The sequence below is a fragment of the Arctopsyche grandis genome, chromosome 6, assembly GCF_051622035.1.
Source record: "Arctopsyche grandis isolate Sample6627 chromosome 6, ASM5162203v2, whole genome shotgun sequence".
In the NCBI taxonomy this organism is placed as follows: domain Eukaryota; kingdom Metazoa; phylum Arthropoda; class Insecta; order Trichoptera; family Hydropsychidae; genus Arctopsyche; species Arctopsyche grandis.
The window spans coordinates 15,657,901-15,672,837 of record NC_135360.1 but is presented as its reverse complement, the minus strand read 5'-3'; the positions used below and the strand labels follow the sequence as shown (position 1 = coordinate 15,672,837).

General features: G+C 38.2%; 1 protein-coding gene across 1 annotated transcript; it reads right to left on the bottom strand.

Annotated features, from left to right (window-relative positions):
• Nucleotides 1-2,113: 2,113 nt before the first annotated feature.
• Nucleotides 2,114-7,940, bottom strand: LOC143913433 (persulfide dioxygenase ETHE1, mitochondrial). Its single transcript, XM_077433205.1, has 5 exons — nt 6,283-7,940; nt 4,790-4,934; nt 4,497-4,711; nt 4,139-4,409; nt 2,114-2,587 (listed from the first exon to the last, which is right to left on the bottom strand). Exons 1-5 carry the CDS (start codon nt 6,439-6,441, stop codon nt 2,532-2,534), a joined length of 846 nt encoding a protein of 281 aa, XP_077289331.1. The 5' UTR covers nt 6,442-7,940; the 3' UTR covers nt 2,114-2,531.
• Between the last annotated feature and the right edge of the window lie 6,997 nt (nt 7,941-14,937).

The following is a 14,937-nucleotide window of genomic DNA, read 5'->3' as shown; positions in this document are numbered from 1 at the left end:
AAAGTCTCTTTCGAAATTATATATTAACCCGGCTACGCTCGGTATTTGTAATATAAACCGCTAAAACATGACTAATCTAACAGTAAACGTTTTATTAAATTTATTTGAATATTTTTATTTTATTTTAATGTATTCATTTGGTTTTTTATTAAATTTAGCGTCACGGATTCTAGGAATCAAAACTTACATACAAAGTCTCTTTCGAAATTATATATTAGATGATTTTAAGGGCAGTAATGATTTTAAATCCAACTCGAACAGATTATGCTTAAAATAAATAAATAAATTCAAGGGCGAAACTTAATTCAACTTACGTTTATTTGTTAAAAAAAACTATTTTTATTCGTTCAAGTCCCCCCCCCCCCACCCCTTCTCCACTAGATTATGTAAATTCTGGGTGTGCTAGTAGCGTCCCTTTTTATAATTACAGTCAACCCTCCTATAACGCGCTAGATCGGTTCAACGAAAAGGTGTAAGACAAAAAATAAAAATTAAATAATATAAATGTAAATATCATATATTTTAATTTGATTATATTTCTTATCATTTCTCGATTTTTCCCGTTTTCTTGCGAAACAGGTATAGCGTGTTATTGGAGAGTAGACTGTATTTATAAAAAATGCAAATAATTTTCACCCCTTTTCAAACCGCTTAATTCAACACATATTATTTATGAGATTTGATTTTCTTTAACCAGTTCATGTCGACGGAATACTCGTTGAACACATGTGCGTTTTGTAGAAATTTAACAGGTGTGGAACATACGCCATTTATTTCCCCATCGATTATTGATTACAAAGATATTTGCTTAATTTTTAAATATAGCTCAATGCTATTTAATTTATAGCCTAATACATTTTAAGATAATGTCAAGCGAAACCGAGATTAACCGATAGTTAAAAATAAACACAAACGTATTGTACACAATATAATATACATAGGTACAATTTACATTTACGTTCAACCTCACGGTTCACATCCACGCTTTTGTACGATTTCATGAATGTGAATTTATATTCGTGTTAGAAGTCATCATTTGCATCATCACATCTTTACTATTTTTATAAGGCCACAGTTTACGATAATAATAACTAGTGTACACAACGAACGTTATATTGTTGCTGTACGAAAATAATAAAAATTTCGCGTGCGTATGAAAAGCCTTGTACTATTTCGGACGAGCGTAATTTCGAAACGAGTATTCGTCCTTCTTCAGGAACAACTTTATAAGGCTTGCAAGTTGCATCTCATCTTCGATATTATCAGAGTTGTCCATTAAAACGAACGGTCACAATAATTTGCATATTACAAATTTGTAGTAATTAAAAAGTGTTACAGAATTTAAAGTTGGAGATCCCTTGGCGTTCTTGTTTCGTTACATTTAATGAAATAAGACGACTGGGAGATGAGACCAAAGTTCATTCGAGCTTTCCCAGTGTGTATAGAAAGAGTGCCACGCCACATGGGTCGTGCGTTTTGATCGTTATTAGAACTGTCGTTATCTATGTCGAGTAAACAGAACACTTGTGCTTAATTGTTGAATTAAGTGTATTTATTTGGCTGGTCAAAGTCACAATTTTACAAGGAAGGAACGATTAAATAAATTTACATTAGCGTAAAATGTCGCATAGGTAATATATCAAAGAATTCCACCATATTAAAAGCTAAATTAATATTAACGTTTTAAAGAAGAAATACGTAAACAACATAAAAATATGTACGCATTTTATAATTGGAAATAAAATTTTTTTTTGGACATTACATAAATTATCAATTTGAATATGGTTAATTACATTATTTTCAAATTGGTCTTTTCAAATTCCTATGTGTGTATAGTTTATGTACTTTTAGCATAATTTTGCTGGAGTGTAGTAGTGTATACATATCTTTATCGTGTAATGGTGAAAGCCCGTCAACTGATAATGAATGTAACAGATTACAATCAAAATTTTAACCCTTACTTTATTTCTATGGATTTATTCTCGTTTATTGCGATAAGTTGAAATCGAGATGTTTTGTTTGACATTATATTATTTTGAACTAAATAAATTCGTGTAAATATTACATCGTCATAATCATAAGACAAACATAATATTTAATAAAAATCGTTTATGTTTGCAAGCGTATATGTACTTTTAATGATAATATAAAAAATACATTATTATAAATTAACTTATATGCATATATATTTTAACAGTATCTATAGAATATATTTTGAAAAAAATTTTGCGATAAAGAACTATTTTACTAAGAGAAAACAACTTAGATTTTTTATAAAATTTATATATGAATGTAAAAATAATACATATGTACATATTTATATAAAATTATTGACACGCGAAAATTTCGGTGTATATTATAGCCATTTAATTTGTACGCATATGTATTGCAATTAACCATGAAAAGGTTATATTCTCTTTTTATCACATCCTCTTAAAATTCATTTTCATAATTTTAGTACAATAATCTCAATAAAAATACAAAATTCAAATAAACAAACATGTTTTACTTGAGTTGGATAATACTCATCACTATTTTTGTTCAACTTCATAGAGACCACAAACTTTATTGGCAGGAAGTGCTTTATCTGTAATAAAATAAAAAGAACAATCAATCAAATATGTACATACATGTAAATATGATAAGAATATGTAGATTTTTATTTCCCGTAGAGGAAGTACTAGAGCAGAAATCCAAAAATTTTAGTAAATAATAACTGAACATTAATATAAATAATATCTAAATTCGTTCGCTTGATTAGGATTACCACATCTATGAGCGTATTTCAACGTTTTTTACTTTATCTATGCATGTATATACGACGTATCAACTTATGAAGTTTTGTGACCATGCGAAAATTAATTTTTACTTTATCTATGTAACTACATATGTAACAATATATGAAGTTTTGTGATCATGCGAAAATTCGAACTCGAGATTTTGATTGATTCAAACTCAGAATCGATCATTGATCACGTTTTCATGAACTAGAAAAAATTTGTTTGTGTGTCTGTGTATTTTGGGGATTTTTTGAACACCGTTCGTCCTATTGAACTGAAACTTAGTATCGGTCACCGAAATTCTTATCGATACGACTAAGTTTTTAAGTTTACTGGAAATGGTACGTCCCTTTATAGGTGTCCTCTTTTTTTTAAGTTTTTGAATTCGATTATCTCCCAAACCACTAACCGAATCAGACTGAAAATTGTTTAAATGCAATAGAAATTATAAATTTTATACCCTTATATTTTTTAAATATTTTTACGTCACACACTTAACGTATCAAGCTGAAAATTTATATTTATATTATTTACTTGTGGTTTTACTCGATTTCGCTCGGTATTTGTACTATAAACCGCTTAAACATGGCTGATCTAATAGTAAAAAATCATTAGTTTTTTTATTAAATTTATTTGAATCGAAAAAAAAAATTAACAACAGCCAATCAGAAATGAATTACACACACAACCAGATCTGAAAAAAAAATCCTGATCCAGAACTGAAAAAGGAATCCAGATCCAGAACTGAAAAACGAATTGGGATCCGGAACTGATTAAAAAGTACGAAACAGGAACTGAAAAATTAACCGAAATCGAAAACGGAATCAAAATCGATATCGATATAGTCGTCATAGAAAATTAGATTTTTTCGATAACGTCACGGATTCTACCATCTAAACCTTACACACATGCATACATTAAACCTTACAAAGTCTCTTTCGAAATTATATATTAGATGTACTAACTTGGAGTTGATAAGGTTTTGGTTAGCATTTGGAGATAGTGATTTTTTTTAAAACAAAATTTCATTGTTTTGTTTGACCTTTCTAAATTATTTTTATCTTATTGATATTTAATGTGTATAATATATATAGTGATTTTAAGTAATAAAAAAATTTGTACAAATCCAACAACCGGAAGTAGAACTTTTGTCCTGTGTAAGTTTCCCTACATTTGAGCTCAATTTGTATCGAAAATGCTCTCATAGCCGGTATGTGTGAACGTGTATGTATGTTTAATTGACGAATTTTGTTTTTTAACCTTCATATTCCTCAAATATATAGATAAAGTCGTGGGTTGGTCACAACCGAATTTTTTTTTAATTGCACACCTTAAAATTCAAATTGATATTTACATACCTATCATTTTTGGATAAGGTAAGTTCAGATTATTCATTATGTTGATAAATTCTTCAAGTGATTTAGATAGTCTGGGGTTGAAATGTTTTTCTTCACCGACAGATGTCGCAGTCATGCCTTTGTAATCATGTGCAGGATAGAGAGTAAAATTGTCAGGAAGTGAAAATATTTTTTCATAAACAGACTTATAAAGTATAGTAGGACTGCCTTCTTGAAAATCTGTACGACCACAACCTCGAATCAACAAAGCATCTCCAGTAAACGCAATACCCTGAAAATTATTGCAGTTTACAAAATAATTTTAATATTATAATAAGTATGTAGATTCATAACCAATAACTCAATCACAAAACGATACCTGTTCATGTAAAATATAAGTGACACATCCATTAGTGTGGCCCGGTGTAGAGGCAACTTTAAGTTGGTGTCGGCCAAAAGAAATAGTATCTCCATCGTTTACATACTCGTCTGCACTTGCGCCACTAGCTTTTGAAATGATGCTACGAGTACCAGGAAGTAATTTTTTCAGCATACCAGTTCCAGTTACATGATCAGCATGCATATGGGTATTTACTGTAATTGTGAAAAATATTACAATGCAGACATTGAAACAAAAATTTTAAATCAATGAATAATTTAAATTCGACATACTTGCATATTTCAATTTTAATCCAAGTTCTTCCAGCACTTTTGCATCTCTGTTCGCTTCTTCCAGAACGGGATCTATGAGTATTGCTTCTTTTTGCTTAACATCTGCAAGAATGTATGTATATGTACTGCTTGGTGTAGAAAATAACTAAAACAAAAATTAAAATTATTATGTACACACTAAGTTTATAGCACAAAATAAATTTGAAGTGTTCCTAGTAGTGACAATGTCGATAAAATTAATTTAAATATTTTATTTATTTTTATATAAATATATAAAAGGAAGGCCTAACAGGTAGAAAGACCCCAATGCGCTTTCCTAGACAATTAATTACAAACATTGCAGCATTTTTAATACATAAATCGTTGTATTATGAGAGGCTGAAGAACACAAAATTAACAATTAATTAATCAATGAATTTATCCATAAAGAAATCTATGGATTTAGACTTGTACATAAATTTTTACATATTGTACATAAATAAAATTGAGATATTGGTGACAGCGGGTAGGATGATTTTTGCCAATTTGATGAAGGAACCGGTTCAACAATGAAATCAGATAAATTGGCAAAACTCTAATAAGAAACGATCGACTTCGAGTCACAAATATCCAAGTCTGAACAGCAGCGTTAAAGATTAGCACAGGATCGAACCCGGTAGCCTTTCACTGCTAAACATAAATGTAATCACCGAACCATACTGTTGCTGGATATATGTGTTTGACTAATCAATATATGCAATCAACAAAGTAATAAATATATCAATGAGATGAGTTAAAAATTTAGAGCAATAGCTGGGTTCATAGACCTCGGAGTTCATAAATCAAAGATGATTACATAAAAAAATAAAGCAAAAATACTAAATTCATTTCCTCAAAACCATTTTTCAAATCTTCCATTTTATTTTTCAATAAGAAACAATACACTTTATTACAAATGATACAGTAAAAAGACTAAATTTATAAACGATTTTATCAACAATATATTAATTTCTGAAAAATCGATTCGATTTTTTATCAATGAAATACTGAGAGCTAGTGATATTTTGTTCTCACATGTTCTATATTTAGGCAGTTACTTTATTGGATAATGGTGGACGCTTATCAATGTTAAATATTGAACTGTTTTCTCGTATATGAAAATACATATGTACCGGTGCCAAGCGATACAAACTTCTGATGCGAGATTATTAGCTATTTATATGGAATATTTAAACGAAAAGATTCACAAATTTTGTTAATTACTAATTTTTAAACAGAAGTCAATATAGTAAATAATAAGTTGTAGGGGTTCTACAACATTTCATTCCTTTCGCCTGCATAAAGTCATTTAAACATATGTACATATTTGAAAAGAAAATTGAATTCCCATTATAAAATGTCTTCAAAGGGAGTTACTTAAAATTATCATTTCAGAAATTTAAATTAACTCATAAGTAAGACTTAAAATTGGGAATAAAATGAAATATCTACTAAGGGATTAATAAATGATATACCTGTCTTATGAAGAAATCAGTAGAAAGAGGTATCCTATCGGTGGCCATTTCTGACGAGCAGTGGTGCAATCGGACGTGTAACGGTGAATGCGTGGTTACTTTTTGGAGAGTAACAGCACACAGTCTCCCCACTCGAATCTGAGTCTGCCTCCAAAACATTCTCACTACTTATATACACCTGTCATCAACGATAATTACAAAATGAACAAATAATTGATACGTAATCGTCTCATATCGTAAAATCTGATTTCCGATTACATAGCAGTGACAACCGATAAGAAACTGACTAAATGTCAAAGGAAATGTCAGACTTTCCGTATGACTTTCGTATTTCGAATTATCGAGGTATATGAACTGTTTTCTATTTCCTTTAAACAAATGTAAATAGCATTTTCAAAGGGGATATTATTTAAAATACAGATAATAATAATAACAGCTATTCTGTATGATTTATCAGTGTCTTTATGATGTTGGATGCTCTTTATTCTAACTGACAGATATGGCAACTCAGCTCACAGAGTCGTCGTTTTAGAATTATTAATAATTCGAACTCAGACAATCAATTGATTGTCAGCCACAACCAACGCTGATTTTAAGTGCTATTTAACAACTGCTAGAAGAGTGGATAAAATAAGTGCTCGAATGGTACCCAAGAGAATATAAAAGGATGCATTACAGTAACATTCACATATTATGTTTGCTGACGCGCTTGATAATTACATATTTGCTAATTAGAATCCGATTTACGAGTGGGATTTGGCTAAATGAACTTAAAATAGTAAATTAGGGAGGAACCACAAGCTAGTTTATTATATTTAATTGAGCATTCATACTAAAAGTAAAATAATATATGTACTGGCAAAAGCGAAAATTCGCGCCCTAATATACGCCAATTGATATGATATATGATTATACAGCTGGTAGTTGTAAGATATGTATATATCTATGGCATTTTTTCGAATTTTAAGTTTGTATATGCTGGAATAATTCGGTTTTTCCTTTCAAGGTAATTTATGTATACTAGAAGCCATCGATATATAAAAAAACATATTGTAATTTTAGTACAACTGAACAACATAGACAACTAATAGGGATGAAATCACTTTTATTTTATTTTTTTATCAAAGCATATAACGCAAATTAAAGTGTAACAAATGAAATTAATATTTTCAAATTTACATATCTTGGACTAAATTATTATTCTTTTATTTTTGGACGTCAACATAAATTTTTGTGAAAAATAACTACTTACATAGTTTTCGGATTTGGACAGGTATGTTTTGATTGCCATGATAAATATGAATTATTAATAATGTTTCGTTAATGTAGTATCAAATGGCGTACATATTTTGACATTCGATAATATACAGTTATACGTACGTATTATCTGATAACCAATGTATGCACATATTCGTTAGAAAATTTTAGTCAATAATCATATTTTTACAGTGATGATGTATTTTATCAAGATTTACGTTTAATGTTTTGTAATTGAAAATGCTAATTTATAGTATGTATGTATGTATTTATTTATTTATTGAAAAATGAACAGGCTTCAGATGTAGAAATTCATAAAAACAAAGAATAAATATAACAAAATAGCATCTGAGCCCAATTATAGATTTTTACAAAATACATAAGATATTTAGTAAATATAAACAATCAAATGAGAAAGAAAAGAATAAAAACTAAAATATAACTAAATAGGACAATGCATAATTAAACATAAATATGTATGGATTATATGTATGTATGTATGTATGTGTACGCCGGCTACGTAATTCTTGAATTGTACAGAATTAATTTGGTTTCGTTGTATGTAATTACATTTATTGTATACTAGCTGTATTACCCGGCTTCGCTCAGTGTTTATAATATAAACCGCTTAAACATGACTAAGCTAATTTAATTAAAAAAAAAAAAAATTAAAAAAAAATTTAAAAATTTAAAAAAAAAATAAAAAAAAAATAAAAAAAAAAATAAAAAAAAATCAAAAAATAAATAAAAAAAAAATCAAAAAAAAAATTTAAAAAAATCAAAAAAAAAAATCAAAATTTTTTTTTGCCTTCTAGGGCTTCGCCCTCGGCGCCCCCCTGAGCCTTTGCCTTCTAGGGCTTCGCCCCTCCACGCCCCATGAGCAATTGCCGTTTAGGGCTTCGCCCCCATGATCAGTTGCCTTTTAGGGCTTCGCCCCTCCGCGCCCCCATGATTAAATGCCGTCTAGGGCTTCGCCCCCCTTAGTTAATGCCTTTTAGGGCTTCGCCCCCCGCGCCCCCAAGATTAATTGCCGTTTAGGGCTTCGCCCCCCTTAGTTAATGCCTTTTAGGGCTTCGCCCCTCCGCGCCCCCATGATTAAATGCCGTCCAAGGCTTCGCCCCCCTTAGTTAATGCCTTTTAGGGCTTCGCCCCCCGCGCCCCCAAGATTAATTGCCGTTTAGGGCTTCGCCCCCCTTAGTTAATGCCTTTTAGGGCTTCGCCCCTCCGCGCCCCCATGATTAAATGCCGTCTAAGGCTTCGCCCCCATGATCAGTTGCCTTTTAGGGCTTCGCCCCTCCGCGCCCCCATGATTAATTGCCGTCTAGGGCTTCGCCCCCCTTAGTTAATGCCTATTAGGGCTTGCGCCCCATGAGGCTGGGCCCCCCGGGACCCCTTCGGGGCCCCACGGGGCTGCGCCCCTTGTGGCGCCCTCTTTTGAGCCCCATGGGGCTGCGCCCCATGAGGCAGGGCCCCCCGGGCCCCCTTCGGGGCCCCACGGGGCTGCGCCCCTTGTGGCGCCCCCTTTTGAGCCCCATGGGGCTGCGCCCCCTTTTGAGCCCCATGGGGCTGCGCCCCTTGTGGCAGGGCCCCCCGGGCCCCCTTCGGGGCCCCACGGGGCTGCGCCCCTTGTGGCGCCCCCTTTTGAGCCCCATGGGGCTGCGCCCCATGAGGCTGGGCCCCCCGGGCCCCCTTCGGGGCCCAACGGGGCTGCGCCCCTTGTGGCGCCCCCTTTTGAGCCCCATGGGGCTGCGCCCCATGAGGCTGGGCCCCCCGGGCCCCCTTCGGGGCCCAACGGGGCTGCGCCCCTTGTGGCGCCCCCTTTTGAGCCCCATGGGGCTGCGCCCCATGAGGCTGGGGCCCCACGGGGCTGCGCCCCTTGTGGCGCCCCTGGCGGGGCCCCATGAAGCTACTCGCCTTGCGCCCCCGCGGGGGTGAATCCATTGAAACGAAAAAAACAAATCGGCGCCCATGGATCGAAAAAAAAAAATCGAATCACGTGTTCGATGACGTCACCGATCTACGGACGACGAAGACGACGACGACCAAGGATATTTACATATTTACATACATACAAAGTCTCTTTCCAAATTATAGATTACTAGTGTTGGACCCGTTGATTTCAACGGGTGGTTTCGAAAAGGAATTGAAACTCGAATAAAAATAAAGTTAAAGATATTGAATCGACTGGTTTCGGAAAGAAATTGATGCACGAATTACGAAGTGATTACGAATTACGAACTACGTTTTGTGCATCGCCGACCTCCTGACGCCTTTGCCCCCGATGCCTCCGTCGCTCCGGGGCCTTCGGCCCCAGCGCCGCCGGCGCCTCCGGCGCCCCCGACGCCTTCGGCACCCCGGGGGCTTCGCCCCCAGCGCCGCCGACGCCTCCGGCGCCCCCAGCACCCCCGATGCCTTCGGCACCCCGGGGGCTTCGCCCCCAGCGCCGCCGACGCTTCCGGCGCCCCCAGCCCCCCCGATGCCTTCGGCACCCCGGGGGCTTCGCCCCCAGCGTCCCCGATGCCTTCGGCACCCCGGGGGCTTCGCCCCCAGCGCCCCGATGCCTTCGGCACCCCGGGGGCTTCGCCCCCAGCGCCGCCGACGCCTCCGGCGCCCCCAGCGCCCCCGATGCCTTCGGCACCCCGGGGGCTTCGCCCCCAGCGCCGCCGACGCCTCCGGCGCCCCCAGAACCCCGGATGTCTTCGGCACCCTGGGGGCTTCGCCCCCAGCGCCCCCGATGCCTTCGGCATCCCGAGGGCTTCGCCCCCAGCGCCCCGATGCAAAAATGAAAAAAATGAAAAAACTGAAAAAATGAAAAAAATGAAAAAACTGAAAAAATGAAAAAAATGAAAAAACTGAAAAAATGAAAAAAATGAAAAAAATGAAAAAATGAAAAAAATGAAAAAACTGAAAAAATGAAAAAAATGAAAAAACTGAAAAAATGAAAAAAATGAAAAAAATGAAAAAACTGAAAAAATAAAAAAAATGAAAAAACTGAAAAAATGAAAAAACTGAAAAAATGAAAAAAATGAAAAAAATGAAAAATATGAAAAAAATGAAAAATATGAAAAAAAAAAATTTTGTTCCCCATACTGGTTGATGGTTGATCGTCCGTCACATACAAATATACAAATATACAAATATACAAATATACAAATATACAAATATATTTAGCGACAGTCCGTTTTTATATATAGTATAGACTAGCTGTATTACCCGGCTTCGCTCAGTGTTTATAATATAAACCGCTTAAACATGACTAAGCTAATTTAATTAAAAAAAAAAAAAAATTAAAAAAAAATTTAAAAATTAAAAAAAAAAATAAAAAAAAAATAAAAAAAAAATCAAAAAAAAAAATTAAAAAAAAAATAAAAAAAAAATAAAAAAAAAATTAAAAAAAAATTTTTTAAAAAATCAAAAAAAAAAAATCAAAATTTTTTTTGCCTTCTAGGGCTTCGCCCTCGGCGCCCCCCTGAGCCTTTGCCTTCTAGGGCTTCGCCCCTCCACGCCCCATGAGCAATTGCCGTTTAGGGCTTCGCCCCCCTTAGTTAATGCCTTTTAGGGCTTCGCCCCTCCGCACCCCCATGATTAAATGCCGTCTAGGGCTTCGCCCCCCTTAGTTAATGCCTTTTAGGGCTTCGCCCCCCGCGCCCCCAAGATTAATTGCCGTTTAGGGCTTCGCCCCCCTTAGTTAATGCCTTTTAGGGCTTCGCCCCTCCGCGCCCCCATGATTAAATGCCGTCTAAGGCTTCGCCCCCATGATCAGTTGCCTTTTAGGGCTTCGCCCCCCACGCCCCCAAGATTAATTGCCGTTTAGGGCTTCGCCCCCCTTAGTTAATGCCTTTTAGGGCTTCGCCCCTCCGCGCCCCCATGATTAAATGCCGTCTAAGGCTTCGCCCCCATGATCAGTTGCCTTTTAGGGCTTCGCCCCTCCGCGCCCCCATGATTAATTGCCGTCTAGGGCTTCGCCCCCCTTAGTTAATGCCTATTAGGGCTTGCGCCCCATGAGGCTGGGCCCCCCGGGCCCCCTTCGGGGCCCCACGGGGCTGCGCCCCTTGTGGCGCCCCCTTTTGAGCCCCATGGGGCTGCGCCCCATGAGGCTGGGCCCCCCGGGCCCCCTTCGGGGCCCCACGGGGCTGCGCCCCTTGTGGCACCCCCTTTTGAGCCCCATGGGGCTGCGCCCCATGAGGCTGGGCCCCCCGGGCCCCCTTCGGGGCCCCACGGGGCTGCGCCCCTTGTGGCGCCCCCTTTTGAGCCTCATGGGGCTGCGCCCCATGAGGCTGGGCCCCCCGGGCCCCCTTCGGGGCCCCACGGGGCTGCGCCCCTTGTGGCGCCCCCTTTTGAGCCCCATGGGGCTGCGCCCCATGAGGCTGGGCCCCCCGCGCCCCCTTCGGGGCTTCACGGGGCTGCGCCCCTTGTGGCACCCCCTTTTGAGCCCCATGGGGCTGCGCCCCATGAGGCTGGGCCCCCCGGGCCCCCTTCGGGGCCCCACGGGGCTGCGCCCCTTGTGGCGCCCCCTTTTGAGCCCCATGGGGCTGCGCCCCATGAGGCTGGGCCCCCCGGGCCCCCTTCGGGGCCCCACGGGGCTGCGCCCCTTGTGGCGCCCCCTTTTGAGCCTCATGGGGCTGCGCCCCATGAGGCTGGGCCCCCCGGGCCCCCTTCGGGGCCCCACGGGGCTGTGCCCCTTGTGGCGCCCCCTTTTGAGCCCCATGGGGCTGCGCCCCATGAGGCTGGGCCCCCCGGGCCCCCTTCGGGGCCCCACGGGGCTGCGCCCCTTGTGGCGCCCCCTTTTGAGCCCCATGGGGCTGCGCCCCATGAGGCTGGGCCCCCCGGGCCCCCTTCGGGGCCCCACTGGGCTGCGCCCCTTGTGGCGCCCCCTTTTGAGCCCCACGGGGCTGCGCCCCTTGTGGCGCCCCTGGCGGGGCCCCATGAAGCTACTCGCCTTGCGCCCCCGCGGGGGTGAATCCATTGAAACGAAAAAAACAAATCGGCGCCCATGGATCGAAAAAAAAAAATCGAATCACGTGTTCGATGACGTCACCGATCTACGGACGACGAAGACGACGACGACCAAGGATATTTACATATTTACATACATACAAAGTCTCTTTCCAAATTATAGATTAGATTTTGTAATAGGTAAGAAGCTTATATATTATTTTACAAACATTTTGTATAAAATTAACATATCCATGTAAGTCGGAATATTACAAACCCATTTGTTTTTCACTTATATGTAGGTACATACATACATATACACATTATATAAAGATATATTTACTATTTGAATAATAATTTATTTTTAAATATCAAATAATATTTGTAAATATTATATTATAAGGAACATTTGGATTTTGAGAAAGTCCCTTGTTTTCTCAATTATTGTGTCGAATTAATGACTAAAATACATTTTTAATTGAAATATTTTCATTTAAGCAAAATAACAATTTTTTTTAATTTCCTGTCAAAAGGTTGTATTAAAATCGGAACTCTGTTGCTGGAAATTTATTAGCATGGAAATTGTCGGGCATGGTATATTTCTATCGTGTAATTCCTAAATCTGTTCTGTATTCCCACCCTTATTTTTATTAATCACTTTTGACTTATAATGTCGTGCAAATTACCAATTCCGATGTGAAAAACGTAATATCCAGTTTATATTTATCATCTCGGCTATCATCTCGGCTATTCCCAAAATTTTCGATAATATCCTTCACCGTTTGATTCTTTTGCAGTTCAAAAGATTGTTGTGTGGTGAGCAGCATGGTTTTTCACCATGTCGTTCCACTACCACTAATCTTGCCTGCTTTTCATATTATACCATGTCTAAAGTTGACCGTGTACAACAAGTTGATGTAGCCTACTTTGACTTTCGAAAAGCATTTGATCTTGTCAACAATGACGCTCTTATGATCAGATTAGCTGAAGTGGGCTTTTCTCCACGTCTTCTTAAACTCTTTGCTTCTTATCTTAGTGATAGGAAGCAATTTGTTAGATATGGTATTTATGAATCTCCTTCATTTTTTACGCGATCTGGTGTAACTCAGGGGTCCACCTTAGGCCCTTTACTATTTACAATAGTCATTAATAACCTCCCTAAAGTACTACGCAATGCTTCATGTCTCTTGTTTGCAGACGACGTTAAACTATTCTTTGCTGTTAAGGATGAGAGGCAAGCCTCTCTCCTTCAAGCTGATATTAACGCTGTTTTAGAGTTCAGTTCCAGTTTAGGGCTTGAACTGAATACTAGTAAATGTGCCATTATGAGTTATGGACGTGCGAATTCGCTCTATTGTCACGGATATTCCATTGGATCCGTATTGTTGAAGCGCGTGGAATCAATGGTCGACTTGGGTATCACTTTTGATCCTCAATTCACCTTTCACAACCACATCAAGACAATCGCTGACGTTTCCTTTCGTCGACTTGGATTTGTCTTTAGATATGCTAGATTATTCTCCAACCCCTTGTCTTCTCGCTTGCTTTTCAACTCGCTTGTTAGAAGTAAGCTAGAGTATAATGCAATTGTATGGAATCCGCATGAAGCAAACTACTCTCTTATTATAGAAAAAGTGCAAAAAGCATTTCTTCGTTTTCTTTATAAGAAAGAGTATGGGTACTACCCATATCTCTATCCTACTCCTTTCCTTTTGGGCATGCTTGGGTATAATTCCCTTGAACTTCGGAGAAATTTCTCGCTTATTCGTTTCGTTCTCCAGCTATTGCGTGGTAATACGTCATGCCTGTTGTTGCTGGAACAGTTGGGACTTTATGTCCCTAATAATTATGTGCGTGGTAGACATCATCATTTGATGGTTGTACCTGCTGCTCGCACAGTTCTTTTTCGAATGGCTCCTATTCCAAGAGCTATTCGACTTCTCAATGAAATCGTTGCTGCTGTCCCTGAATGTGATATTTTCCACCTTGGGGAGCGTAGATTATCGGATATTATCTTAACATATTTATCTGGTAACCTGCGCTCATCAGTACTTTCTTAATTTGAATGTGATGAATGAGTGGAATCTTAATCTACTCTCTTCTATTTGGGCCTCGCTGTGATTTTATTTTTTATTCATATTTTGTTTTATTTTATTTTACTTTTTCTTTCTCCTTTGTATATTTTTATATACTATTTTAATTTTGTTCAGTGTAAACAAAGAATGGGATTTATGGATTTTATTTTTAATTTTTACACTTTTGTTATTTTTTTTTCTCTCTGAATGATGTATTATTTTCCTTTTGTTACTTTTTTTTTATTATTTTATTTTACCATGTTTTCTGCTTTTGCTTTTTTCCTTTATTTACAGTTTACTTGTTTTTATATCTTTTTCAAATGTAGGCCATTGTGGCGCATTAGGTTCTTCCTGTAATGCCACAATGGTCCAAAACTATTAAATAAAT

Bases quoted from the DNA above. Each gene is read 5' to 3' on its own strand.
- LOC143913433 (XM_077433205.1), bottom strand. From the start codon at position 6,441: ATGTTTTGGAGGCAGACTCAGATTCGAGTGGGGAGACTGTGTGCTGTT. The intron at 4,935-6,282 runs GTATATCATTTA...TTTTTGTTTTAG, and splicing joins CTGATTTCTTCATAAGACAG to TTATTTTCTACACCAAGCAG. The intron at 4,712-4,789 runs GTATGTCGAATT...TCACAATTACAG, and splicing joins ATTAAAATTGAAATATGCAA to TAAATACCCATATGCATGCT.